General features: G+C 41.0%; 1 protein-coding gene across 5 annotated transcripts in view; it reads right to left on the bottom strand.

Annotated features, from left to right (window-relative positions):
* Positions 1-4,687: 4,687 nt before the first annotated feature.
* HOOK3 (hook microtubule tethering protein 3) overlaps positions 4,688-21,278 on the bottom strand; it is an 86,537-nt gene continuing 69,946 nt past the window's right edge. For 4 of the 5 annotated variants that reach the window (XM_032095154.1, XM_032095150.1, XM_032095151.1 and 1 more), the window contains 6 exons: positions 21,051-21,133; positions 19,621-19,721; positions 17,427-17,531; positions 17,249-17,320; positions 15,658-15,794; positions 4,688-7,583 (listed from right to left, as the gene is read on the bottom strand). In XM_032095154.1, the coding sequence (XP_031951045.1) occupies positions 7,568-7,583; positions 15,658-15,794; positions 17,249-17,320; positions 17,427-17,531; positions 19,621-19,721; positions 21,051-21,133 (514 nt within the window). In that variant the 3' untranslated portion in view covers positions 4,688-7,567. Of the gene's footprint in view, positions 15,795-17,248; positions 17,321-17,426; positions 17,532-19,620; positions 19,722-21,050; positions 21,134-21,278 lie in introns of all 5 variants that reach the window. The other variant, XM_032095153.1, reaches the window with a different exon arrangement.

The following is a 21,278-nucleotide window of genomic DNA, read 5'->3' as shown; positions in this document are numbered from 1 at the left end:
CTGAGTCACAAGGTTCGCAGTGGACCTCTTGCCAAACCTACCCATGTAATTCCTCAGTGCTTTATGTCTAAAGGATTTGGCAGCACTTAATCATTAACTGATTTAACTCTTACAGAATGATTCCATAAGATTTATTATGGAATAAATAATAACAGTACACTTAATTTTGTTACAACAGTAACTTAATTTTGAATCTGAAATGGCAACATTGGTGCTACACTTGCTATAGTTTGTACAGTTTTCAGACACAGATACAGACTTTATATTAAAATATCTGTGTGTGTGTGCGCGTGTGCAGAGCACCTGTTACAGACTCCCCCATTGTTCAGTGAAAGACACACGCTGGATGTCCTCTGCATCTCTCCGTGGGCAAAGGCCTGAGCCTTGGGGAGGGGGTACCAGGCTGGGCCCACTGTCAGTTTCTGACGAAGCTCCTTTGAGTTCTCAGACGTGTGGGTGCTGACAAGCACCGAGGCACATCCTGCTTCAAGGGAGGTGCTGACACAGCCGCTGGGGCCAAGGGACCTCAAAGGTCCTCCTGTGGGAACTCTGTTCACAGGGTTGAGATGCTTGCCTTTAGTCTTCCTTCAGTTGCCATCCTGGACTCAATCCAGCTCAGTAATTTTCCTCAAAGGCCCAGTAACAATAATACTATTTCAGTCCAGCTGTGATTCAGATAAAAATAAGTATTCATTAGAAAAGAACTTAGTTGGGCAACAAGTGCCTGGGAACAGGGAATGTTACGGGTAAGATCGAGGAGAGCTTAATTGTACAGGTACAGGGGAAGGATGTGCCCCACCACAGACAGCTGTGTGTGCTGTGTGAGCTGTGCTGTGTGTGCTGTGTGTGCTGTGCTGTGTGAGCTGTGCTGTGTGTGCTGTGTGTGCTGTGTGAGCTGTGTGAGCTGTGCTGTGTGTGCTGTGTGTGCTGTGTGTGTTGTGTGTGCTGTGCTGTGTGTGCTGTGTGTGCTGTGTGTGCTGTGCTGTGTGTGCTGTGTGTGCTGTGTGTGCTGTGCTGTGTGTGCTGTGTGTGCTGTGTGAGCTGTGTGAGCTGTGCTGTGTGTGCTGTGTGAGCTGTGTGTGCTGTGCTGTGTGTGCTGTGCTGTGTGTGCTGTGTGAGCTGTGCTTTGCTGTGCTGTGTGTGCTGTGTGAGCTGTGTGTGCTGTGCTGTGTGTGCTGTGCTGTGTGTGCTGTGTGAGCTGTGCTTTGCTGTGCTGTGTGTGCTGTGTGAGCTGTGCTGTGTGTGCTGTGCTGTGTGTGCTGTGTGTGCTGTGTGAGCTGTGTGAGCTGTGCTGTGTGTGCTGTGTGTGCTGTGCTGCGTGTGCTGCGTGTGCTGTGTGTGCTGTGTGTGCTGTGTGTGCTGTGCTGTGTGTGCTGTGTGAGCTGTGTGAGCTGTGCTGTGTGTGCTGTGCTGTGTGTGCTGTGCTGTGTGTGCTGTGTGAGCTGTGCTTTGCTGTGCTGTGTGTGCTGTGTGAGCTGTGCTGTGTGTGCTGTGTGTGCTGTGTGTGCTGTGCTGTGTGTGCTGTGTGTGCTGTGTGAGCTGTGCTGTGTGTGCTGTGTGTGCTGTGTGTGCTGTGCTGCGTGTGCTGTGTGTGCTGTGTGTGCTGTGTGTGCTGTGTGTGCTGTGTGTGCTGTGCTGTGTGTGCTGTGTGTGCTGTGTGTGCTGTGTGTGCTGTGTGAGCTGTGCTGTGTGTGCTGTGTGTGCTGTGTGTGCTGTGCTGTGTGTGCTGTGCTGCGTGTGCTGTGTGTGCTGTGTGTGCTGTGTGTGCTGTGTGAGCTGTGTGTGCTGTGCTGTGTGTGCTGTGTGTGCTGTGTGTGCTGTGAGCTGTGTGTGCTGTGCTGTGTGTGCTGTGTGTGCTGTGTGTGCTGTGCTGTGTGTGCTGTGTGTGCTGTGTGTGCTGTGAGCTGTGTGTGCTGTGCTGTGTGAGCTGTGTGAGCTGTGCTGTGTGTGCTGTGTGTGCTGTGTGTGCTGTGCTGTGTGTGCTGTGTGAGCTGTGTGTGCTGTGAGCTGTGTGTGCTGTGCTGTGTGAGCTGTGTGAGCTGTGTGAGCTGTGTGTGCTGTGTGTGCTGTGTGTGCTGTGCTGTGTGTGCTGTGTGAGCTGTGTGTGCTGTGAGCTGTGTGTGCTGTGCTGTGTGTGCTGTGTGTGCTGTGTGAGCTGTGTGTGCTGTGTGAGCTGTGCTGTGTGTGCTGTGTGTGCTGTGAGCTGTGTGTGCTGTGCTGTGTGTGCTGTGTGAACTGTGTGAGCTGTGTGAGCTGTGTGTGCTGTGTGTGCTGTGTGAGCTGTGTGAGCTGTGCTTTGCTGTGCTATGTGTGCTGTGTGAGCTGTGCTGTGCTGTGTGTGCTGCGCTGTGTGAGCTGTGCTGCGCTCTGTTTTGCTGGCAGACGGCAGATCCCGTATCGCTGATGGCGCTCCATAGCCTGCGTTGTCCTTTCCTGCGCTGTCAGCGCGGAGCGTGCCCGCTTCGATTCTGGTGAGGGCTGCCAGACTGCCTTTGTTTGGGGGAGGGGCAAACAGAAAGACATACAGCCATTCCAATGTTTTGTGACAGTTAAAGGGGTAGGAAAAAGCATGGAAACAGTGAAGTCCCTAGAAAGCTTTTTGGAGTATCGATGTGATCTGTCTGTAACTTCTGATCTGCCTTAGAGGTCTGGGTTGGTTTTTTGGTACATTTTTTTGTTTGGGTCACAGCCAAAGAAAGGGTCTTGCACATGGTGGTGTGATAAACAGTGAAAATGCATCTGCCTCATGTTTTACTTGTGACTGCCTTCATCGAGTCCCTGGCAGTGGGGGTTGGGAGAGTTTCCATTCCCTGCCCTTAGCTCAGGTTGGGTTTCCTTCTTGGCACGGAGTTGTGCCCCCTGTTAGTTTGTGGACAGCGTAGTTTGGCGCAGAAACCAAACATCCAGATGTGTGCACAGCTGCAGCTCTGAGACACTTGTCTGTTGTGAAGGACTAAAGGCCATTCCCTGCTACCAGCAGGAAGCCCCAGCAGGCAGAGAGGCTCCACTGCCTCCTGGGGCTCTCAGAACTACAGCAGGGAAGGAGCGGGTACACTCGGTAAGTGAAGGTTTTCCAGTTACATCACATCTTCGCTCTGGCATAGCTGACCTTCACTTCTGGCCAGCCTGCTTTGCCGCATGGGTACTTTGCTGTGTTGAGGCTGTTCTACTGCTTTAGCTCCTAAGGAAGAGGAACTCGGTACGCCCAGCACAGGAGGAGACTCCCCTGCGGTGCTTTTCCCTCGCTGGAGGCAGGGTGGCAGTGTCCCCCTCCAGACCTTGCAGCCTTGTTCCAAGGGTGCTGCTGCCTCCCACTGCCAAACACACACGTGGATATAAACGTGCTGCCCTTTGCTTTGGTACACAAAGGGTTTTGAGACAGGCGGATGGGTACAAGGATTTATTTACAGGATTATACTTAATGCGAATAGTATACAGGTGCTCAGAAGTTATTTGTGGACGAAAGAGTGGAAAAGGGGAACTGTAGGGGGAAAATGTGCAGCCTCTGGAGCATGCTTCCACCACACCTTTTAACACAGCAGTGGCTGTCACCTCCTGCAACCTGGGGGACAGTGCGGCTGTGGGGTGTGGAGGAGAGGTACCACTGGAAGACAACCTGCAGTGCTGCATCCTCCCTGCTGGGCCAGCAGCTGTGGAGGGGCAGTGGGAAGCAGGGGGATAAGAGCACAGTTCCCCCATAGCATGAGAGCATAAGTCATGGCCTTGCAGGAGTGGACAGGCAGCAGAGCGGAGAGTGGGGAGTGGAGGCCAGAACAAGGGATACCAGTGTGGGTCTCAGCACACTTCGGGGTGGGACAGCTGGGAAGGGAAAAAGATGTATAGCAAAAGTTTGGAGAGGTTCGGAGTGAGGAAAAGAACAGGACAGGGAATGACAGTCAAAGACAGGAACTGTTACAGTCATGCCAAAGATGAAGAGGAGTGACAAGTGGGACTGAGGAAGGTAGAGGACCACAGTGAATAACAAGCAACTGGAAGTGAGGCTCTGGCAGCTTCCTGCCTCCACCCTCCACTGCCTGTGGTGCAGGAGGAAGCTGGGTACCACCTCTGGGGCTCTCCTGCCCTTCCCAGCCAGCAAACACTTTACCCCAGCCTGACCTCAGCCTCACAAGCTCTCCAGTCACTACCAGGCTGGCAGCACTGCCACCAGGGCACCTTCCCCTTTCTGATCCTATTCCTTTTACAGACCAGTCCCAGAAGGCTGTATCAGGGTCTCTGCACATCCTTCTTAACCCCAGTACCACCCACAACACTCATGGGCTCAGTATTGCTCTCTGGCTGTTGCCTTCTCTTTCACAAAGATCAGCACTTGCCCATTCTGAGACCCACCCAGGCCTCCTCCTCCCCAGCTGCCAGAGCTGTTCATCAGTGCAGGATGGAAGGACAGATGTTTGTGTCCACATTAGCAGTGTCTCTTTTCCTTTAGCTACATCTGTTGTGAAGCTTCCATCAGCAAGGGAAAATCGTCTTACTTTGGTCATTTGGCTCAGCCCTTGGTGAGGCAAACCATGCCATGCACCTCAGGCAGCCATATGGGATGGTTCCCAGCAGAAGTGAGGACGTTGTGCTTTCTGATATACTGGTACTGCCCACCTGCCATTCACCCTCCTTTGCAGAGCCCGAGGAAATGCGCTTTGCAACCAAGTACCAAATAAAGGGAAGACAAGCATTTACATTTTATATAAGCGTTTATTTACAACTTGTTTAACAACTGTACACTCTTCTATCACCTTGGAAGCATTAGTGTATTTGACTGGGAAAAAATATTAAACTTTTTGATTCCAATTATCATTAATGAGGTTTTTTTGTCTATATACACGTATGTATATTAATATTGCTACCATAACAATCTGGTAGTTACACAATTTGTAGATGAACTGAAATGGGAAATAAATGTTTTGACACTCTAAGAATTCATTCTTTTACAGAAAATATATCACTGGCAACTTCACAAACAGTTACTACTTTGATAATTGATCAACATTTAATTCAGGACTGTCAAACAAGCTGCTATTAAGAAGGTAAGAGAGTTTTTCTATGCAGCACAAATGAAGTTAGTATATCAGAGACATGCTGGAGATCAGCTCTGAGTTGAGAGCTCACAACCACTTCATGGCAGAGATGCCAGGTTAATCTAATTAAAGTGGCCAGCTCCTTGCTGAAAGTTACTGGCTCCACCTGGCATCTCTCTGTTGCATTAGTAAACTCAAACAACTTTTGTCAAGCTAAACACACTTACATACAAATGTCAAGGCTCAAGAACAACTGATACTTAGTCTCTAATCTGCACAGACCACTTGGAGAAATGAGGTACTGCTCGGCATCACTTTGGGACACCCGTGGAGGCAGGTGCACAAAAAAAGCAATCCCCTCCTGCCCAGCACAGTGCCCTGATTTCAGGAATCCTGCACCCAGCCTGACTTGGGGCAGGGTGCGGTCCCAGCCGGAGCAGCACTTGCAAATGAAAAACATACCATGCCTTTAACACCCAACTAAAAGAAGTTTTACTAGTAGCACTTGCCCTGACACATAACAAGGGATTCAATGGTTAGGACCTGGAAAGACACAAATCCTTCAGCTCTCAGGCTGGACTCAGTCTGATGAAATTCTGCTGCCTCTGCTGCAGGAGTAGCTGACTCGTTATCACCAAACCCCAGATCCTGGCTGCAGGTCACGTCAGACTTCACTGTCCCTGGCCCTGGTGGACCAGGAAAGACATATCCCCATCTGAAGTCTTTACGGACAGCTGTCAGCCAGAGCATCTGGTAGCCACAGTACCTGATACAGTATCCAGAAAGGGAGAACACCACAGTTCTCACTGGGATCTGAATTTTATCCTTCACTCTGCTGCCTGGCCTGGTTGGAGCCCATTCTTGCTTGCCCATCCCTTTGCCAGGCAGCACAGACCACCACGCTCTGGTGGGGCACACATCTGTCCTATCTCCATGTCATTCTGCACAAGGCCACGGACACTGTGGGATCAGATCCCTGAGGGCTGGACAAAAGCAGGTGTCTCTGCGCACGAGGTGGGGCTCTGTCAGAGCCCACCTGACGGGCCAGGGACGAGGCAGGCACTGTATGTGTGACCAGAAGAGACTGCAGAGACAAGTGGACACAACGCTTCTTCAGCGCAGGGGTGCCCCATGGCAAACAGGGCTGGAGGTTCTGCTACTGCCTAAATAACCAAAATTCCTGGAGGCAGCAGAGTTCATATCAGTATTTCTGCAGGATTAAGATTCAAGTGAGCAAGAATGGGGTTTCTCTAAAACTGGGTTTAAATCAAACTGCTTAAGGTACTCGGCATTCAGACTTCTCAGTTTTTCCAGCAGTCCTATGGCTGGAAAGCCCCTTTCCCTGTTTGTTACGTACTAACTCCTATACAAGAAACCTCTTAACGTACAACACTACAGCACTCCCTCGTCTTCTGAATCTTGCCAGTACTGGATGCCCAATACAAAACAAAGATACAGTAGTACAAATGTGCAGATATTTAGGAATATTAAATAAGCAGCTTTTTAAATTAATATAGGCAGTACAAAGCATTTTGAGTTACACTGTCTACATATGGCAAATCTTATAGCTAAACTTCAAAATACAAAGAAACAGCCAAGCTAGTGCAATTGGAAATTAAATAGCTAAGACTGTGACAGGAGAAAGAAAAAAAGAAAGGAAAAGAACAGTACAGGTGAAAGATAAACAATCCAAATTATAAACTGGCAAGGACAGTCTGCATAATACTGAAAGTGTAGATGACTTTCATAATTATCTCCATTCATGGTCTTTCCTCAGATTGTTTTAACAATTGTACACAGATTGAAAAAAAAAGCTTCTGAAAGAAACCAACAACACAGCTCAAATGTAGAGAGAAAAATACAACAGCCACAAACTACTGTGTATATACATATTAAGGAAGCAGGCAATGCCTGTGAACAAAATACCACCCGGTAGTTTGCCTGGCTCGGAGATTATCAGATGAAACTTGCTTGGTTTTCTAAGGAAGATGGGATCGCCAAGCAGCAATTCATTAGTCATTTCTCCTGGTAAAATACCTCCTTCGCTTTACTTTATTTGTTTAAAGATTCAAAGTGGATCCTTTAAGGGTGCAGGTGCTTTGAAATTTTAACAGTAACCAAAAGGCCTTTTTTAGGAACTCATTAAGACTAGATTTTTATAGTTCGGTATATGAAAATGTTGCAGGAAGTCTGTGTGTTAATACTGTTAATCAGAATTAAATAAAGCAGACAGGCGGAAGTAAGATGGAGAGCTGACAGTGCTCTGTCAGTTTGCAGAATGCCTCCTGTTGAGTTGTGAATACTGGATTTCCTCTCTTCTAGCCTCATAGGAGACTTTTTGTGAAGAGAAAGAGTAAGTGGAAGTGGGAAATGGGAAAGCCACTTCCCAGGATGGTAAGCTTCTCTGCAAGTAGATCCCCCTTTGAAATCAGATGGCCATGAGTCTTAAGTGTAGAACTGGTTAAGTTTTGGTTATGCAGTCTGGACAGAAAAGCAAGTCATGCACTGAACAGTCCCTGTTATAATAATGCTGCAGGTCATGCAACCACATCACTGCAAATAAAAGAATAAAGAAGAAAGTTAAAAAGCAGATAACATATTACTGTTGAAAAAAAAAAAAACCAAAACAGAGAACAGAACAGGTCTTTTTCAAAGCAGTTTAGTAAGGCCACCTCTACTTAAGAGTTGTGCAAATTCACAGGGAAAATACCTTTGCCAAACAACTCTTCAAATTAACAGGAAGGTTACAGGCCAGTAATTGGAAAAAGCAACAAAATAGCCATGGTCAATATCTAAATTTAGCTGTAATTAAACTTTACACACTTCTGAGTAAAATTCTTCAGGGCACCATTCTTAACTAATAAAGCTACGGAAAATAAGTTTACACGGCAATGAGCAAGTCTCAGGCATTCCTGCTGTCTGTGAGTACAACTGTTAAAGAACCAAAGGAAGATAAAGTGAAAGGTGCCCACCCAATACTGCGTTTACATGCTAAAAGACAATCAGTCAACGACTGTTTTGAGCTCTGAGCACTGCTGAAGGCATTTAAATTTCATCAGAGCTCATCCTGTGCATGAGGCTCAGCATCACTGCCCCACTGCACAGGCAAGTTCTATCCACTGCATACAAATACAGGTTTGAATTGCCAGAAAATTATACATGTTCTTCTTAAAGTAAGCTGAGTAGAGTCACTGAGCAGTTGAGAGAGCACTCCACAGTGCTGCAGAAGGGAATCTAAGTTTGGAAGAGAATCGGAGAGGTTGGCACAGCTCTCGATCCTCACCGATGCACCCTCTTTCCAGTGTAACTGGAACGGGATGCTTTACTGACACAGCTACAGTGCTTCCACTTTGCCCACATAACACATGTCCCTACACAGCACTGGCACAGCACTAAATGTGGATTTTTGTTTTCATATTGCAAAGAGCAAATTGGCTTCACCAGACTGAAGTTAGAGCTTGTTTCCCCACATCCTTCTCCCTTGTATTGCACTGGTCAAAAATGATTCTAAGAATGCTTCTTGGGACAATCCAGGTTAAATAGATAAAAAAGAGTATTTATGCTACAAGTCTTGTAGCTTGTGTATCCCTCTTCTTTTCCTTCTCATTCATCCACCCAGAATACTAACCACAGTTGAAAAACAAACAGAAACAGAGAGACACATATCAAATGGAATAAAAAATTTAACACATTCAACACATTCAAAGCCCTTGGGGGTGTGTATTTTGAACAATCATTGTCTTTTAAGCTTGCTTGGCACTGCTTGGTGCATAAAGTTACACAGTTCAGGATTAATATGAAGATCACTGTAGTTATTCTATAAAAAATTAGAAGTTCAATCTACATAAACATGTACCTATTCTATTGTGCATAAATGAATGTAATCTACTCCTTTAGTCTCACCTGGCTATTATTTAGTTCAAACTTACTATTTAGTAGCACTTCAAGTGTATGTTGCACATACACAGAAGTGATATTGTAGGCTTCTCTTTGAGTCAGCAGTACTTTTGAGAGGTCTCAGGACACTGTATTATCTTTCAAGGATGTAAAATTTCATCTGGTAGTGCCCTTTCCTGACTAGAAATTCTTATCATGTTCTAGTTGTCTGTCAGTTTCTCTATTTCAAAGCCACCTGTTGAGGCAGCAACAGATAGAAGACAACAGAGATGCAAGATGTGAGGGTAAATTAATTCAGCATAACCTGTCACTGCATCTGCAGCATCTGTAGAAAGAGACAGTTTATGCAGCAGACAATGCGTCTAGGGAGGAGTGACAACAAGAACACAAAGCAGACTATACAATTTAAAAATTGTGGCCTTATAATGTAATGCTTATAATTGTTCCAAGACTTTACTGATACTGCTAAACAAAAGCTTTAAAATCTCTCTCGAAACCACTGATGCCTCCAGGAAATAAGTTTATTCTCCAGCTTACTAACCTTTTGTGGCTGTGAACAATAACCTCTGCTTTACAATATTTTAAATTATATAACTGATCCAAATTCAAATCCAAATCAAAAGTCTGATGGTCTCATTACAACTATTTTATAACCCTATAAATACTACATCACTGGGGATTTTCTCTTAAAATTCCATCCACTTTTATGATCAGGCTAACAATGTGAGCATGCTAACACTAATAATTGAACTTTGTTAGCTCTCTTTTCAAGTTAGGTATAATCATTAGGGATTCAAATTCCATTTCTAAACTACTCTATACCTGTGGAAATACTTGCTTTTGCAGTGTTTCAGATTTGTGTCATGCTACAGTAGTTAACAGTTCCTCAGAGTGCTGACAAATGTCTGGTTTTGTAATGATTAAAACAACCACATTCCTCTTTCTGAAATGTGATATTCTAACCTCATCTGATAGCAAAGGACCTCTCTAGTGCAAAGCAATGAATAAAGTCAGCACCAGAAAGGAAAGGCTGCCCAACTGACCTGTATTTCCCTCTACCAGCAGTATTTTTCATGTTGTATGGATCAGTCTTTGAGACCTATAGCAGCAAGACAGCAGCAAGAAATTTTTATCTGACATGAAATCTGCTCTCAGTCTGGAAGTGACACCCCATGCAAAGGGGACTGAAGGATATGCCATCTTCTGAATGACTTTACGTGCACAGCAAACAGCAGCAAAACAAACTCCGGATTTGCCACCAGAGCCAACTAATGCAGAAATATACCTCAGGATAGGCCTGTACTACCTTGGCAAGGCCCAAAGGTGAAGTAAGAATCTGGACCACAGGGAAGCTGACAGCAACACCATCCCCTAGCAGATGAGGACTTAGACTACAGCAGTCAGCCCACGTTGCTACTGATCCACTGACTACAATGTGACATCAGGACAATTTGTCTGGGAAGCTATCTTGGCTATACTGCCAGGTGCTGTTTCAATGCCTCATGGGACGGTATGATTTGTCAAGTTTCCTAGAGCCCCCACTCGACATTCATTCATTGTCTAATTTGAAGAGATGATGCTTTTAAAAATGAATTTTATGTCCCAATATTTTAATGAATCCACAAAAATAAAGTCAAAGAAAAAAAGAGGATGAAGCTAGCTAGGTCCTCAGCACCTCCAAATGGTACAGTAGAGCTGGCAACAGAATCAAAGTTTCCAGGGTTTCACTGTACCAGATGCAAGAAGTCTGAGGCTGTGGTGGCTGATAATGACAGCTTCTGCTTTATACACAGGTAAAACCTCTAATTCTTACTCCATTAAAAATAAAATTTAATTAAAAAGATAAAAACCCAGCCCAATAAACTCAGGTTCTTCTTAATTCATTTAAAAATGAACATCAAAATGCAAAATGGTGAAAGATATACTGCTCTCCTGATTTTTGTATTGACTAGTTGCTTGCATCTGTCTCCTCCATTTTCATACCAAAGAAATCACACCTTATTTTTAGTTATAGCCTGCAGGATCACTGACAAACTTCTGCTACTTTTCTGGACTTCCAGAGGGAAGAAAGATCACAGCAGTAAGGCAATCCAATCAGCCATGCCAGGATGTGATCTTGATTCCTTAAGAGTGACAAACTGGAGGCATGATTAGGATCCTACATAGAATCTGACATTTGCTCAAAAAAACCTCACCACTTGGAATATATCCTGATAAACCCTTTTAGCTATTTATTTATGCAATGCCAGACGAGGAAAATGCCTGCAAAATTTGCTAAAATTGGTTAGGAGATACTGAAGTTTATCAATACAATCTTACTGCACCACACAGAGTCCACATTTTACCTAAAACACATGTGCAAAAACCCGTAAGAAGTCAGTATTGCATAGCTGACTGAGTGCAAAAATACCTCCCTCATCAATCCTTGCAAAAAGTCAGTATGTTGGGCAAGAATAAAAAATCTCTATACAATACATAAAACTGAAATACTGTTTTACTTCATAAGAAGAAAAAGGTAAGCCACATTCAGGATAGTCTTCCTCCAAAAGGAAGAAGAAAAGAAGAAAATCAAGTGGTGACATTAAAATACCTTCCAACTACCAAATCTACAGAAAATGTCAACACATCAGGACAATTAAACCCACTAAAAATCATCCAGGAAGCTGTTAAGTGTATAGTCTCATACGCTAGAGAAGAAAGGAAAAGCAAAAGCTACTAGCACATGTCAAAATACCAAGGACTTTAAAATTGCCAAAACCTTTTAAATTTTCTTGACAGCTTACACACACCACTTACTATTTGAGATCATAATAAAGCAGTAATAGGAATATTGACTGTTAATTCTTTCATACACATACAAAAATGCCAGCGCTCCTTACAGAACAAAGAGCCATGGAAAACTTGCAGAAGCATTACTGCTAACACAACTGACACTTGAACAGGAGAAGATTGCCATCTGATTATTTCCAAACAGAATGAAAGGCATCTTATAGCCATGATATATTTATTTCATTTTGCAATACATAAAGGTGAATATTCCAGATATGTATTTACCTTTGTACTGTGGGTGGAACACACAACCTTTAAATCAGATTACTTCCATTTTCACAGCACTTAGAAAATACATGTTATGATCCAAGTGGTTGTGTGTTGCTATCAAGAAAACATGGAACTTGAATATTTTTTTCCTGTAATGATCAGATCTGCTAAAAACTTAACTCTCCACAGAAGTACATGAACTGGACCGCACATACATCCTTTTAGGTCAGAAACTAAGCTTCGGCTCTGAACAATGAAAATATTTATCCATTTATCTGTTATCTTTTATTGGTATTAATTAAAATCTGTCAGAAAGATTATTCTGGGCAGATCCTCAGGACAGTGCCCAGAAAAGTACTCTCATGAACTCCTCAGCTGTTTTATCTCTGCCCTGAAGAACGTTTTCTCTTTAAGCTCAGTTGTAGGGGTTTTTTTCTGTAGTGTATCAGGACAGGATATAGCACTGGCTTAGTAATTACCACTACGATTTTGATTTAAATAGCCTTTATTGCCTCAGGGAAAAAAAGTATTCCTAAAAACTTCTCAGAACTATCTAGCACACTGAGAGAATTCTGTTTCACAGGTTGGGGTTTTTGCTTATATTCTTTTATTACTCAAGGTATGACAAATAGAGAACATTCACTGGTAGCTCCCCTATATATGTGTTTATTCCCTGGAGTCACAGTCTGAACTCCTTCTTTTTCTTAATCCACACTGCTTACAAAGCTACATAACAAGCAAGGGAAATAATGAAACTGAACCCTTTGAATAAAGAAGCTGTTCTTGTGAAAAAGAAGGTTTAATGATGGTCACCACTTGCATTCATCCACACAGAAAGATCAACAATGGATGTATGCAGCATATTAAAGAAGTAAAGCACTGAAGAACAAAGAATTTAACTCCTCTTAATCACTAATAGAAGACAGAACAAATGATTTACTGGAACTGGACAGCAACCAAGTATACGTCTGTAAGAGTGCAGTACATTTTTAGGTTTTTATATTCAACATGAATTCTGTGAAATACCAGAATTTCTGCAAGTTTGTAAATTCTCAAAGGCAAAATGATTGTTCACTTGCCTAACAATTACTATGAGCAACAGTAAAGGTCAGATTCAATATGAGTCTTGTGTTGCTCTTTGATACTATATAAAGATGCTATCTATCTTTGAAGGGAACTACAGAAGACACTTCAGTGTCTTAAAGGAAAAAGGAAAGACAGAATCACAAAGCAGAAGAGAAAAGCCAACAACCACCAAGAAGCAAAAGAAGCCATGAGAGACTGGAAAGTAAAGGCATATGACAAGGCTTCTAACCAGCATCTGTTCATCTCCTAACTCTCAAGGCCATTAGCCTGTCATCAAAACTTTGGAGGCAAAACAGTAAAACAAATAGTAACATATTAAAAGCAATTACTTTTATTCTAGTGTGCTGATTGTGTTCAAGTTCTTTTAGACCTGCGCCTAATTAACAGCAATAAGTAATTAAATTACTAGACAAAATTAAGAGAGAAAACTTCCCATTAAGGTTCCATCCCTTTCTTTCACAAAGAGCCCTTGGCAGTTTAGTAACAGAAAAAGTCAGCTAGATTAAAATTAAAATAAAAATGGAGCTTTAGGTATTCTTAGGTTCTTGCTCTGGGTGATATAAAATGCTGTAACCTCAAGCAGAACATCAAATTCCCTCAGAGGAGTGGTCTTGCTCCTGTTCGCATATAGCGTGTGGTAAAGAGTTCTTCAAGTTACTATAATCGATTGCACAACAAAATCAGTAAAAGATATCCCACACAAACTGCAATCATCTAGATAATTACAGATAGCATTTTGTATCCAGAGCATTTTATATCTCAGTAAGAGACAGAAGACTGAGTGTATCACCTCACTGAGCTACAGAAATTATCCACAATCCCCTTTGCATTGTTACCTTTCTGCACACAAGAAACTTGCAATGTCTCATCTAATTTTTGCAAGCACAGCCCATACCAGTCATACACTGCATAAGTGCAGAAAATTTTTAGAAAACCATGTTTTTCCAAATGTGAGGAATACAAGACAAAACTATATGTAGAATTCAGCATCTGTTTTCTGGCAGGCAGGGTAACTAGAACTGAAAATATTTTTCAGACACTGAATGCATTTCCTAGCCCAGATTAAAACAGATGATGTACTCCAGGATAAAACAATAGTAATTAAAAATGTCATTCACCTGTTTATTACCCTTTAATCTAGGTGTGCTTGTTTTAATTACCTTTGCTCATTGCACCCAAGTTTTGAATTAAAACACACATTCAGATTGATAAATGCCAGTATGATTGATAAATGCTAGTATGTCTTTTCTGTAAGGGCGTTTATGCAACAATGTCTCCACTTAGGAGGACATTAAAACCAGGTGAAAGAATAAATTTTTAAACTGACTGCATGCACATTAGGGTCCAAACAGTCTCTAAATAAAAACCATTTAAAACTGAATCACAACACGATGGTACGTATATGAAACTTCCAGCCAATACTCAGGTTCTCTATGTCCATCAATTCTTTGTCAAAAATGATAGGGAATGCGTAGAACTGGTCAGGGAAAAAGCACAACTTTGTAGGAACAGAACCTAAACAGGAGGAGCCTCCATCCAGTGATCAACATGAAGGTGTTACAACAATTAATCAGCTATATACTAAAAAGGCAGTACAACAAATCACAGCCAGTTTCCAACAAAGTCAGCAATAAACTCACCTGAAGGCACTGGTACCATTAGTAAGGCAACTGATACAATTATACCCTGAATCAATATATTAAAAGCAAGTCTTTTGGTAGGGGATGACAACTGGAATACATTAACAATATTAATTAGGGCCTTGATCCATTATGTATTGGTCATCCATAATTATAAAATTTTAAAACAAATGTCCTTTTTAAATGGATGATAGAGTAGCATATTAGCACATTCTAAATACTTCTCCACCTTTTTAGAATATGTATTTAAGCATACACTTGACAAGGAAGAGTGGAATAAACCATTTGAAAGTATTCATCTCTACCAGCAAAAGAGTTAACACCAGTTGATAAAGAAAAACCTGGAAAAAAATCACCCTCTTTCCCTAAATGCCAAGAATAAGAGCAAACTTTGCACTTACGAGATTAAAAAAACCCCCAATCTTTCTTTTTTGCATTGGTGAGTTTTTTTAGTATGAAATATATTTCACAATAATACTATAATCTAGCTTTGCATTTCTGTAATGAGATTTCAGCGTTTTTCTGAAGCAACAGGTTAGGAGATGAAACAAAAAGCTAATTCCCTTTGAACAAAAACAGTCTTATAAAGCATAACAACACTTATAGGCACAAAAGTACCAGCTGTGGTAAGAAATCTACATTGTCATATGTCCACATGAGGTTTTTCATAAGAGACCAGGCTTCATACAAATAAGACTGTTTTTATACAGCACTCCTCTAGATGTTTTCAAAATTTTGGCACATTCAGAAAATGCAGAGAGAAATGAACTCCAAAAAATGTAAGCAAAGGGCATTACAGAACAATGAGAAAGCATAATAAAACCCTTTCCTGAACTGTAAAATAATAGCAGTAACAAGGGAGAAAGAGAAAGGATGCTGGTTTATTTTCCTTGAATGTTGTCACTTGCAATAGAAGTGGCCTGGATCACAGGGCAGTTTTCTTTCTAAGGGCAAGGCTTCTCTACCTTGCTGTTGCTGGCTGGACATGACCAGGGTAAGATCTCCTTGTGCTCGTGGCTTGCCTTTGTCTAGCCAGGAAGGACTGTCCTGAGCCTGTACTAGCCAGTCTGTCTTCTGCTGCTTTCTTATGCAGAGTCATCCCCTACAAAGAGAAATTCTCAGTGATTACCAATACAGAACACTGAATAATTTTGTTTGCATTTTGTTCATTATTTCTGCCTTCATACTGACTAAACTAGTTTGAATTCCATACACAAAGCATCATATTTTCAAGGGCAAAGGTTAGACACTCTTCCTAATACTTTGTGTGGAACTCTTCCCCTTCCCTGCAGTCATTCTCCAGGTTTAGAGTAACCACCTAAGAACCCAAAATATGCTTCTCATGGCAATTAGATAATTCTTTTCAAAAGGGCTTCCCCCAATTCCCAGCTCTTTTCAGCATGTTGAGCTAGAAAAAGTACTTTTCTTCTGGAAAAAGTTTAGGTATTGTCATCCTCTGTGGAAACACCAGCTCATATGTCAGAAGCACATCTTGGAGACAGTATGTTCTTATCAGGCAAAAATGCAATGAGGAAATTAAGAAAGCTGTGGTGGGTTGTGCAGTTGTGTATAAAAGCAGAGGCTAACTAAAGAATGATACAGACAAAGCTGTCACCATCTTGGTGTTCATGATAGGTCACTGAACTGTGGATCTTACCTCCGGCTTGTCTTCTACTTGTTAGTGGGACTATTGTTATAAAATTGGCCAAGGACACTGGTCACTTGAAAATACCTCCAATATGTAAACAATTCAAACACTCTGCTTGAGTTCAGACTTGCTATCTATGAACACAAGAAGGATGTAGAACAGCAAGAAGGAAACTCTTCCAAAGGAATACAGAGAGAAGGAATTTGAATTCTATGATGGAGCAGAGTGAAAGTTACAGATGTCAAGGAGTCTTTCTGTATGAAGAGAAGTTTCAATGCAACCAGTCTGCCAAAGAGAAGTCTTGAACACATCTGATGTGAGTGACAACTTTCCTGGCACATAGGCCCAGAAAAAGCTGTATGGCTGCACAGATCACATCTTCTATTCAAACTTATTCTTTCAATAATTTAAGTGAGGGTCTTGCTGCTGCCCTCACTCTTCATACGGGGCTAAATTTGCACCCAAGTTAAAGGGATTGTTTCTCAGAGCACTTGAGCTGAATTGCAAGTTAACTGAATTGCTTTGATTGTGCCCCTTCATTAGAAACAACTGAAAGACTGGAGAGTGGTGAATCAAAGTAAATTTGAGCACTGTAATTTGTATAACTAAAGGGCTGTGATTACAAAATAGTGATCTGAGCCACTTCTGATTTTAAAACTTGAAAATTACAAACTTTTTTTTATTTTCCCCAAGGTTATTGTAGGAACATACTCTTACATAGAGATAACTTAAAATTACTAAAAGGTATTTGTTTCTGTGTTTGTGTGTTGGAAAATGCTTCTCAAACAAAAATACTGTAAATGAATGAATGCTGTTATAAATATGCCAGAAACAAATAGTATTAATAGTTTCTTTCCTTTTTTTTTTTTTCTTCTTCTTTTCAATTAAAAGGTTTGGGAGATTCTTACCATATTGTACCAGGCACTAACGATAAATTTCTCCTCCATTTCTCTTTGACTTTTTGTTTTCTCATATTCTTTCTATAAAACATAAAAAATCCATATATTTAAAGCCAAAGTGTAATAGAAGTATTAGTGTCTAACTAAAAAGCAATGAGCTTTTACTACAAAACACAAGGATTACTACCTCCAGGGAATGAAACATTCTGTCCCGCTCCTGCAACTGATTTTTCAGTGCCTGAATCTCAGGAGCAGCACCCTGGTTCTGTTTAGGATCTAATGTGCGGATGACCTGTAAGAGAAAACCAGTTTGCTTTTATTAAATCATGCAAAAGCAATCTTGTTAAGGAATTACAACTTTTTAAGTTAGGTTAAGAAATAAAAAAAAAAGTAACTTAAAATATCTCTCATCAAGCATGCCATATTAGAGCTTCTGAACCGGGCCCTCTTTTACAGGACTGTGAAACAAAACTACTGACAAGAAAAAGTGATACCTAAAAGGTTCAGTAACCCAGAACCACATTTGTAGCTCCTAACCCAGGCTAGATTACCTTGGGGCCACAGTGATAGAAATATCTTCTGTAAGGTTTCTCTCTTTATAGTTATGGTTTTCCTGCCTGTCAATTTCTCCTGCTTGAAGAAGGACTGCTTCTGTCCTTATGGGTATTTGCCATGATTCACCAACCTAAAATACCAGATGTTGTAATTTCTAGGTAGCTCTGTTAAGCCAAGAAGCACTCTGTGGCACATGCATAACCACCATACTACTAAAAAGATGAAGGGACACCCGGTACATTTGTATGTGTCATCCAAGAGTGCCGGCAAACCAAGCTAAACCAAGAACAAATCCAGCAAAATGCCTGAATCATTAAGCCTTTAATAGAAAATGGTTTGAAACTTTTTAACAACTTCTGGCTTTACAGAAATAAGACTTCTCATCTTCTGTCTTTCTACCTATTTCAGAATTGTGTCCAGATGCTGAAATAAAACAATGCTTTAAATCTCAGTGAGATATTTTTACTGTATGGTAAACATACAAATCCTATGAGGAGTGGCTGAGGGAGCTGGGGGTGTTTAGCCTGGAGAAAAGACAGCTCTGGGAGCCCTTATCACTCCTTACTTGAAAGGAAGTTGTAGCCAGATGGGGGTTGTGGCCTCTTCTCCCAGGCAGCCAGTGACAGGATGAGACACCATAGCCTCAGGCTGCGCCAGGCAAGGTTTAGGCTGGATTGTCAAGCATAGGAATGGGCTGCCTAGGGAGGTGGTGTAGTCACCATCCCTGGAGGTGTTCACGGAACTGCATGCGGCACTTAGTGCCATGGTCTAGTTAACAGTCGTGATCAGACAAAAGCTGGACTCAATGAGTATCTTAGAGTTCTTTTCCAACTTAAATGATTGTATGATTCTATTATCTTCTATAAAAGCATGTTATTTTTCTAAGAAAATACTCATTAGACCTGGATACACTTTCCATAGTGGAAGACTATAATGATTCTACTGGTCTTCACAAAAAACCCTGCACCAAAACCCATCAATAACAACAATGAGAAAAAAAGAAGACAACTCCAAACCAAACACAAATAAAACTCAAAATGAAAATTGATAAAAAGATTACAAAAAGTTAACCTAATTAATTCTACTGTCATATAAAAATACCCTATAGTAACACAGTACATAAAAATAAATAAGTCTTACTGAAAAAGGAAAAGCCATCTTTCAGTGGTATATACTCTAAGACGCAACAACCAATAAAAATTGGGGGGTGGGCCAAGGGACAGAGGAGAAATTTGTTTAGACTTCCTGAAGACATTTCACAAGAAGTCATTCAGGAAACTCCACAGAAGTAAAGGAAGAAAGCATAAAGTTTTGCCAAATTAGGAACCTACTTACAGATTCCAGTGTAATGATATGTATCCAAAGACACGGACACGCTTTTAAGAAACTCAAAATAGCCAAGTATAGTAAGAGAAGGGGACTATGATTAAGACCACAATATTGCCATTTTAAAGCTAGTAGTATACCCATATCCTCAGTACTTAAATATCAATCACTTTCTCAACAGAAGCATATATTAAGCAATAAAGGCAAAGAGAATGCTGAACATCATCAGAGAAATGTAACAGCTATTGAAGATGATCCAGTCAAAAAGATCACTTTACTGAGGAAAAGCATCAATAAAAGAGTCTCAAAAATGGGGTAATCTTCTGCAGAATTAATCCGTATTAAATTCTGAAACAGTAAGATGATAATCTATAGGCCTTCCTTCTCTTTTACTTGTTACTGTGTATACAGATACCTCCTCCATTTTTACTCCCACGGAGTGGACATGTAATACAGTCTATGTCAGAGAGGGATCATTTACATGGAACACATCTACTTACACTTTTGGCCTTTTCCAAATACTTTTTGTATCGTTCTTCCATTTGCTTCATTTCCTCCTCCTTTTTCCGTAAAGCTTCTTGTAATTCCTCAATTTTAAGTGCTTTATGTCAGAAGATGCACACATTGGAAAATAGCATCATTATATTATGCATATTTTCATGTTTTACAAGAGACATTTAAGACACAGCTAAAATATACTTCAGTTAAGAAAAGCTGACATAAGAAACCTGATGTGGTAGATATCACATATTTAATTACTGTACAACTCAGAAACACATTAAAAATATGTACTCCTGTAAAATCTCATAAAATTGATTTTTTGGGACATAATTTTGCTTTTTAAAATTACGACATAGAGAAATTGAATCATAAAGCAATCATGTTACTGAACACATTTAGAAAACCAGTTTACTAAAGACTTACAGCTACTATAATATCTTGGCATGTAATACAGACAAATAGGATTTTTCTTATTTTATGTAAGAGGAATAATTCCTAACAGGCACAACTCCTGCTTAAATCTGCTAAACTGTAACATGAATATACTAAATTTAATTTTCCTCTCACATTTTCTTAAGCAGCAATTGAGATCAGTAGGACAATTTAATTGCACAGATTTTTCCTGTGTTGGTGTAAGAATATGTCAAGCCACTATTACTTCTACATCTTCTATACAACTTCTTAGATCTCAGAAAACAAAATTATATTTTTTCTATTTTTCCTCCATCTTACTATGAATAAAATAATTTTACCACAAATCAGAAAATCTACCATTGGTTACAATCTTTTTGCCTTGTTCTATAACAACTAGTCTTCTAAAAAAACCAGACTACCTCCATCATTACTTCTCTAGAAAAAATATAGCAATAATGTGCTAAAAACCTACTAGATGCAGGGTTCTGCATGCCCTCTGAGCAATATGATACATATCTTATATTCTCTTTGACCAGTAACTGAAAGTTTGCTCAAATGACAACACATTTTTGAAAACACATTGAAGGAATATACACTGGAAGTAAAGATGAGCCAGTGACAGCAGCAAGGATCTTCTAAATTAGGGTCTTACGAGACATGACAGTTCTGGACAGCTAAGGTTCAACAGAAGGTATGGCAGTGAGCTGGTATTTCTACGGCCAATGTCACTGGGGTTTGGGACTAGATGATCTTTAAGGTTAATTCTAATCTCTTAGCATGCTATGATTCCATGATTTCTTACTACAGTGGTTTCTAAAATGTGATCCCATGCATTTCAAGTGCTAAGAGCATCTTTTTGGTCACCATAGTTTCCAGAGAAATTAACAACATACATGTCCCTTCCATTAAAAATGTACATTCTGCTTACCTGACACCTCCTTTAGGTATTATAATTAAAGATGTTGCACATGAAATAATTTATAAAGAAAAGAAATGGACTGCACAGGTAACTCACAACTGTTGTTGCATCTTGGTTCCAAATCTTCAATAATAGCTCGTTTCTTCTGTAGCTCATTGTTAGCTTCATGGAGCTTCTCACTGTTACAAACCACAAAAGCACATATTGTTTCCCCAGTAGTATTACTGTGCTTGAAATGAGCACTAAGCAGTACAGAAAACCCTCAGAGACAGATTATTTCTAAGGGCATGATTGATTTTTTTCTGTGGGGCTTAAGGACAAGAG

Source organism: Corvus moneduloides, chromosome Z, assembly GCF_009650955.1.
Source record: "Corvus moneduloides isolate bCorMon1 chromosome Z, bCorMon1.pri, whole genome shotgun sequence".
Classification (NCBI taxonomy): domain Eukaryota; kingdom Metazoa; phylum Chordata; class Aves; order Passeriformes; family Corvidae; genus Corvus; species Corvus moneduloides.
The sequence above is the reverse complement of the archived record's forward strand: the minus strand, read 5'-3'. Positions and strand labels throughout refer to the sequence as shown.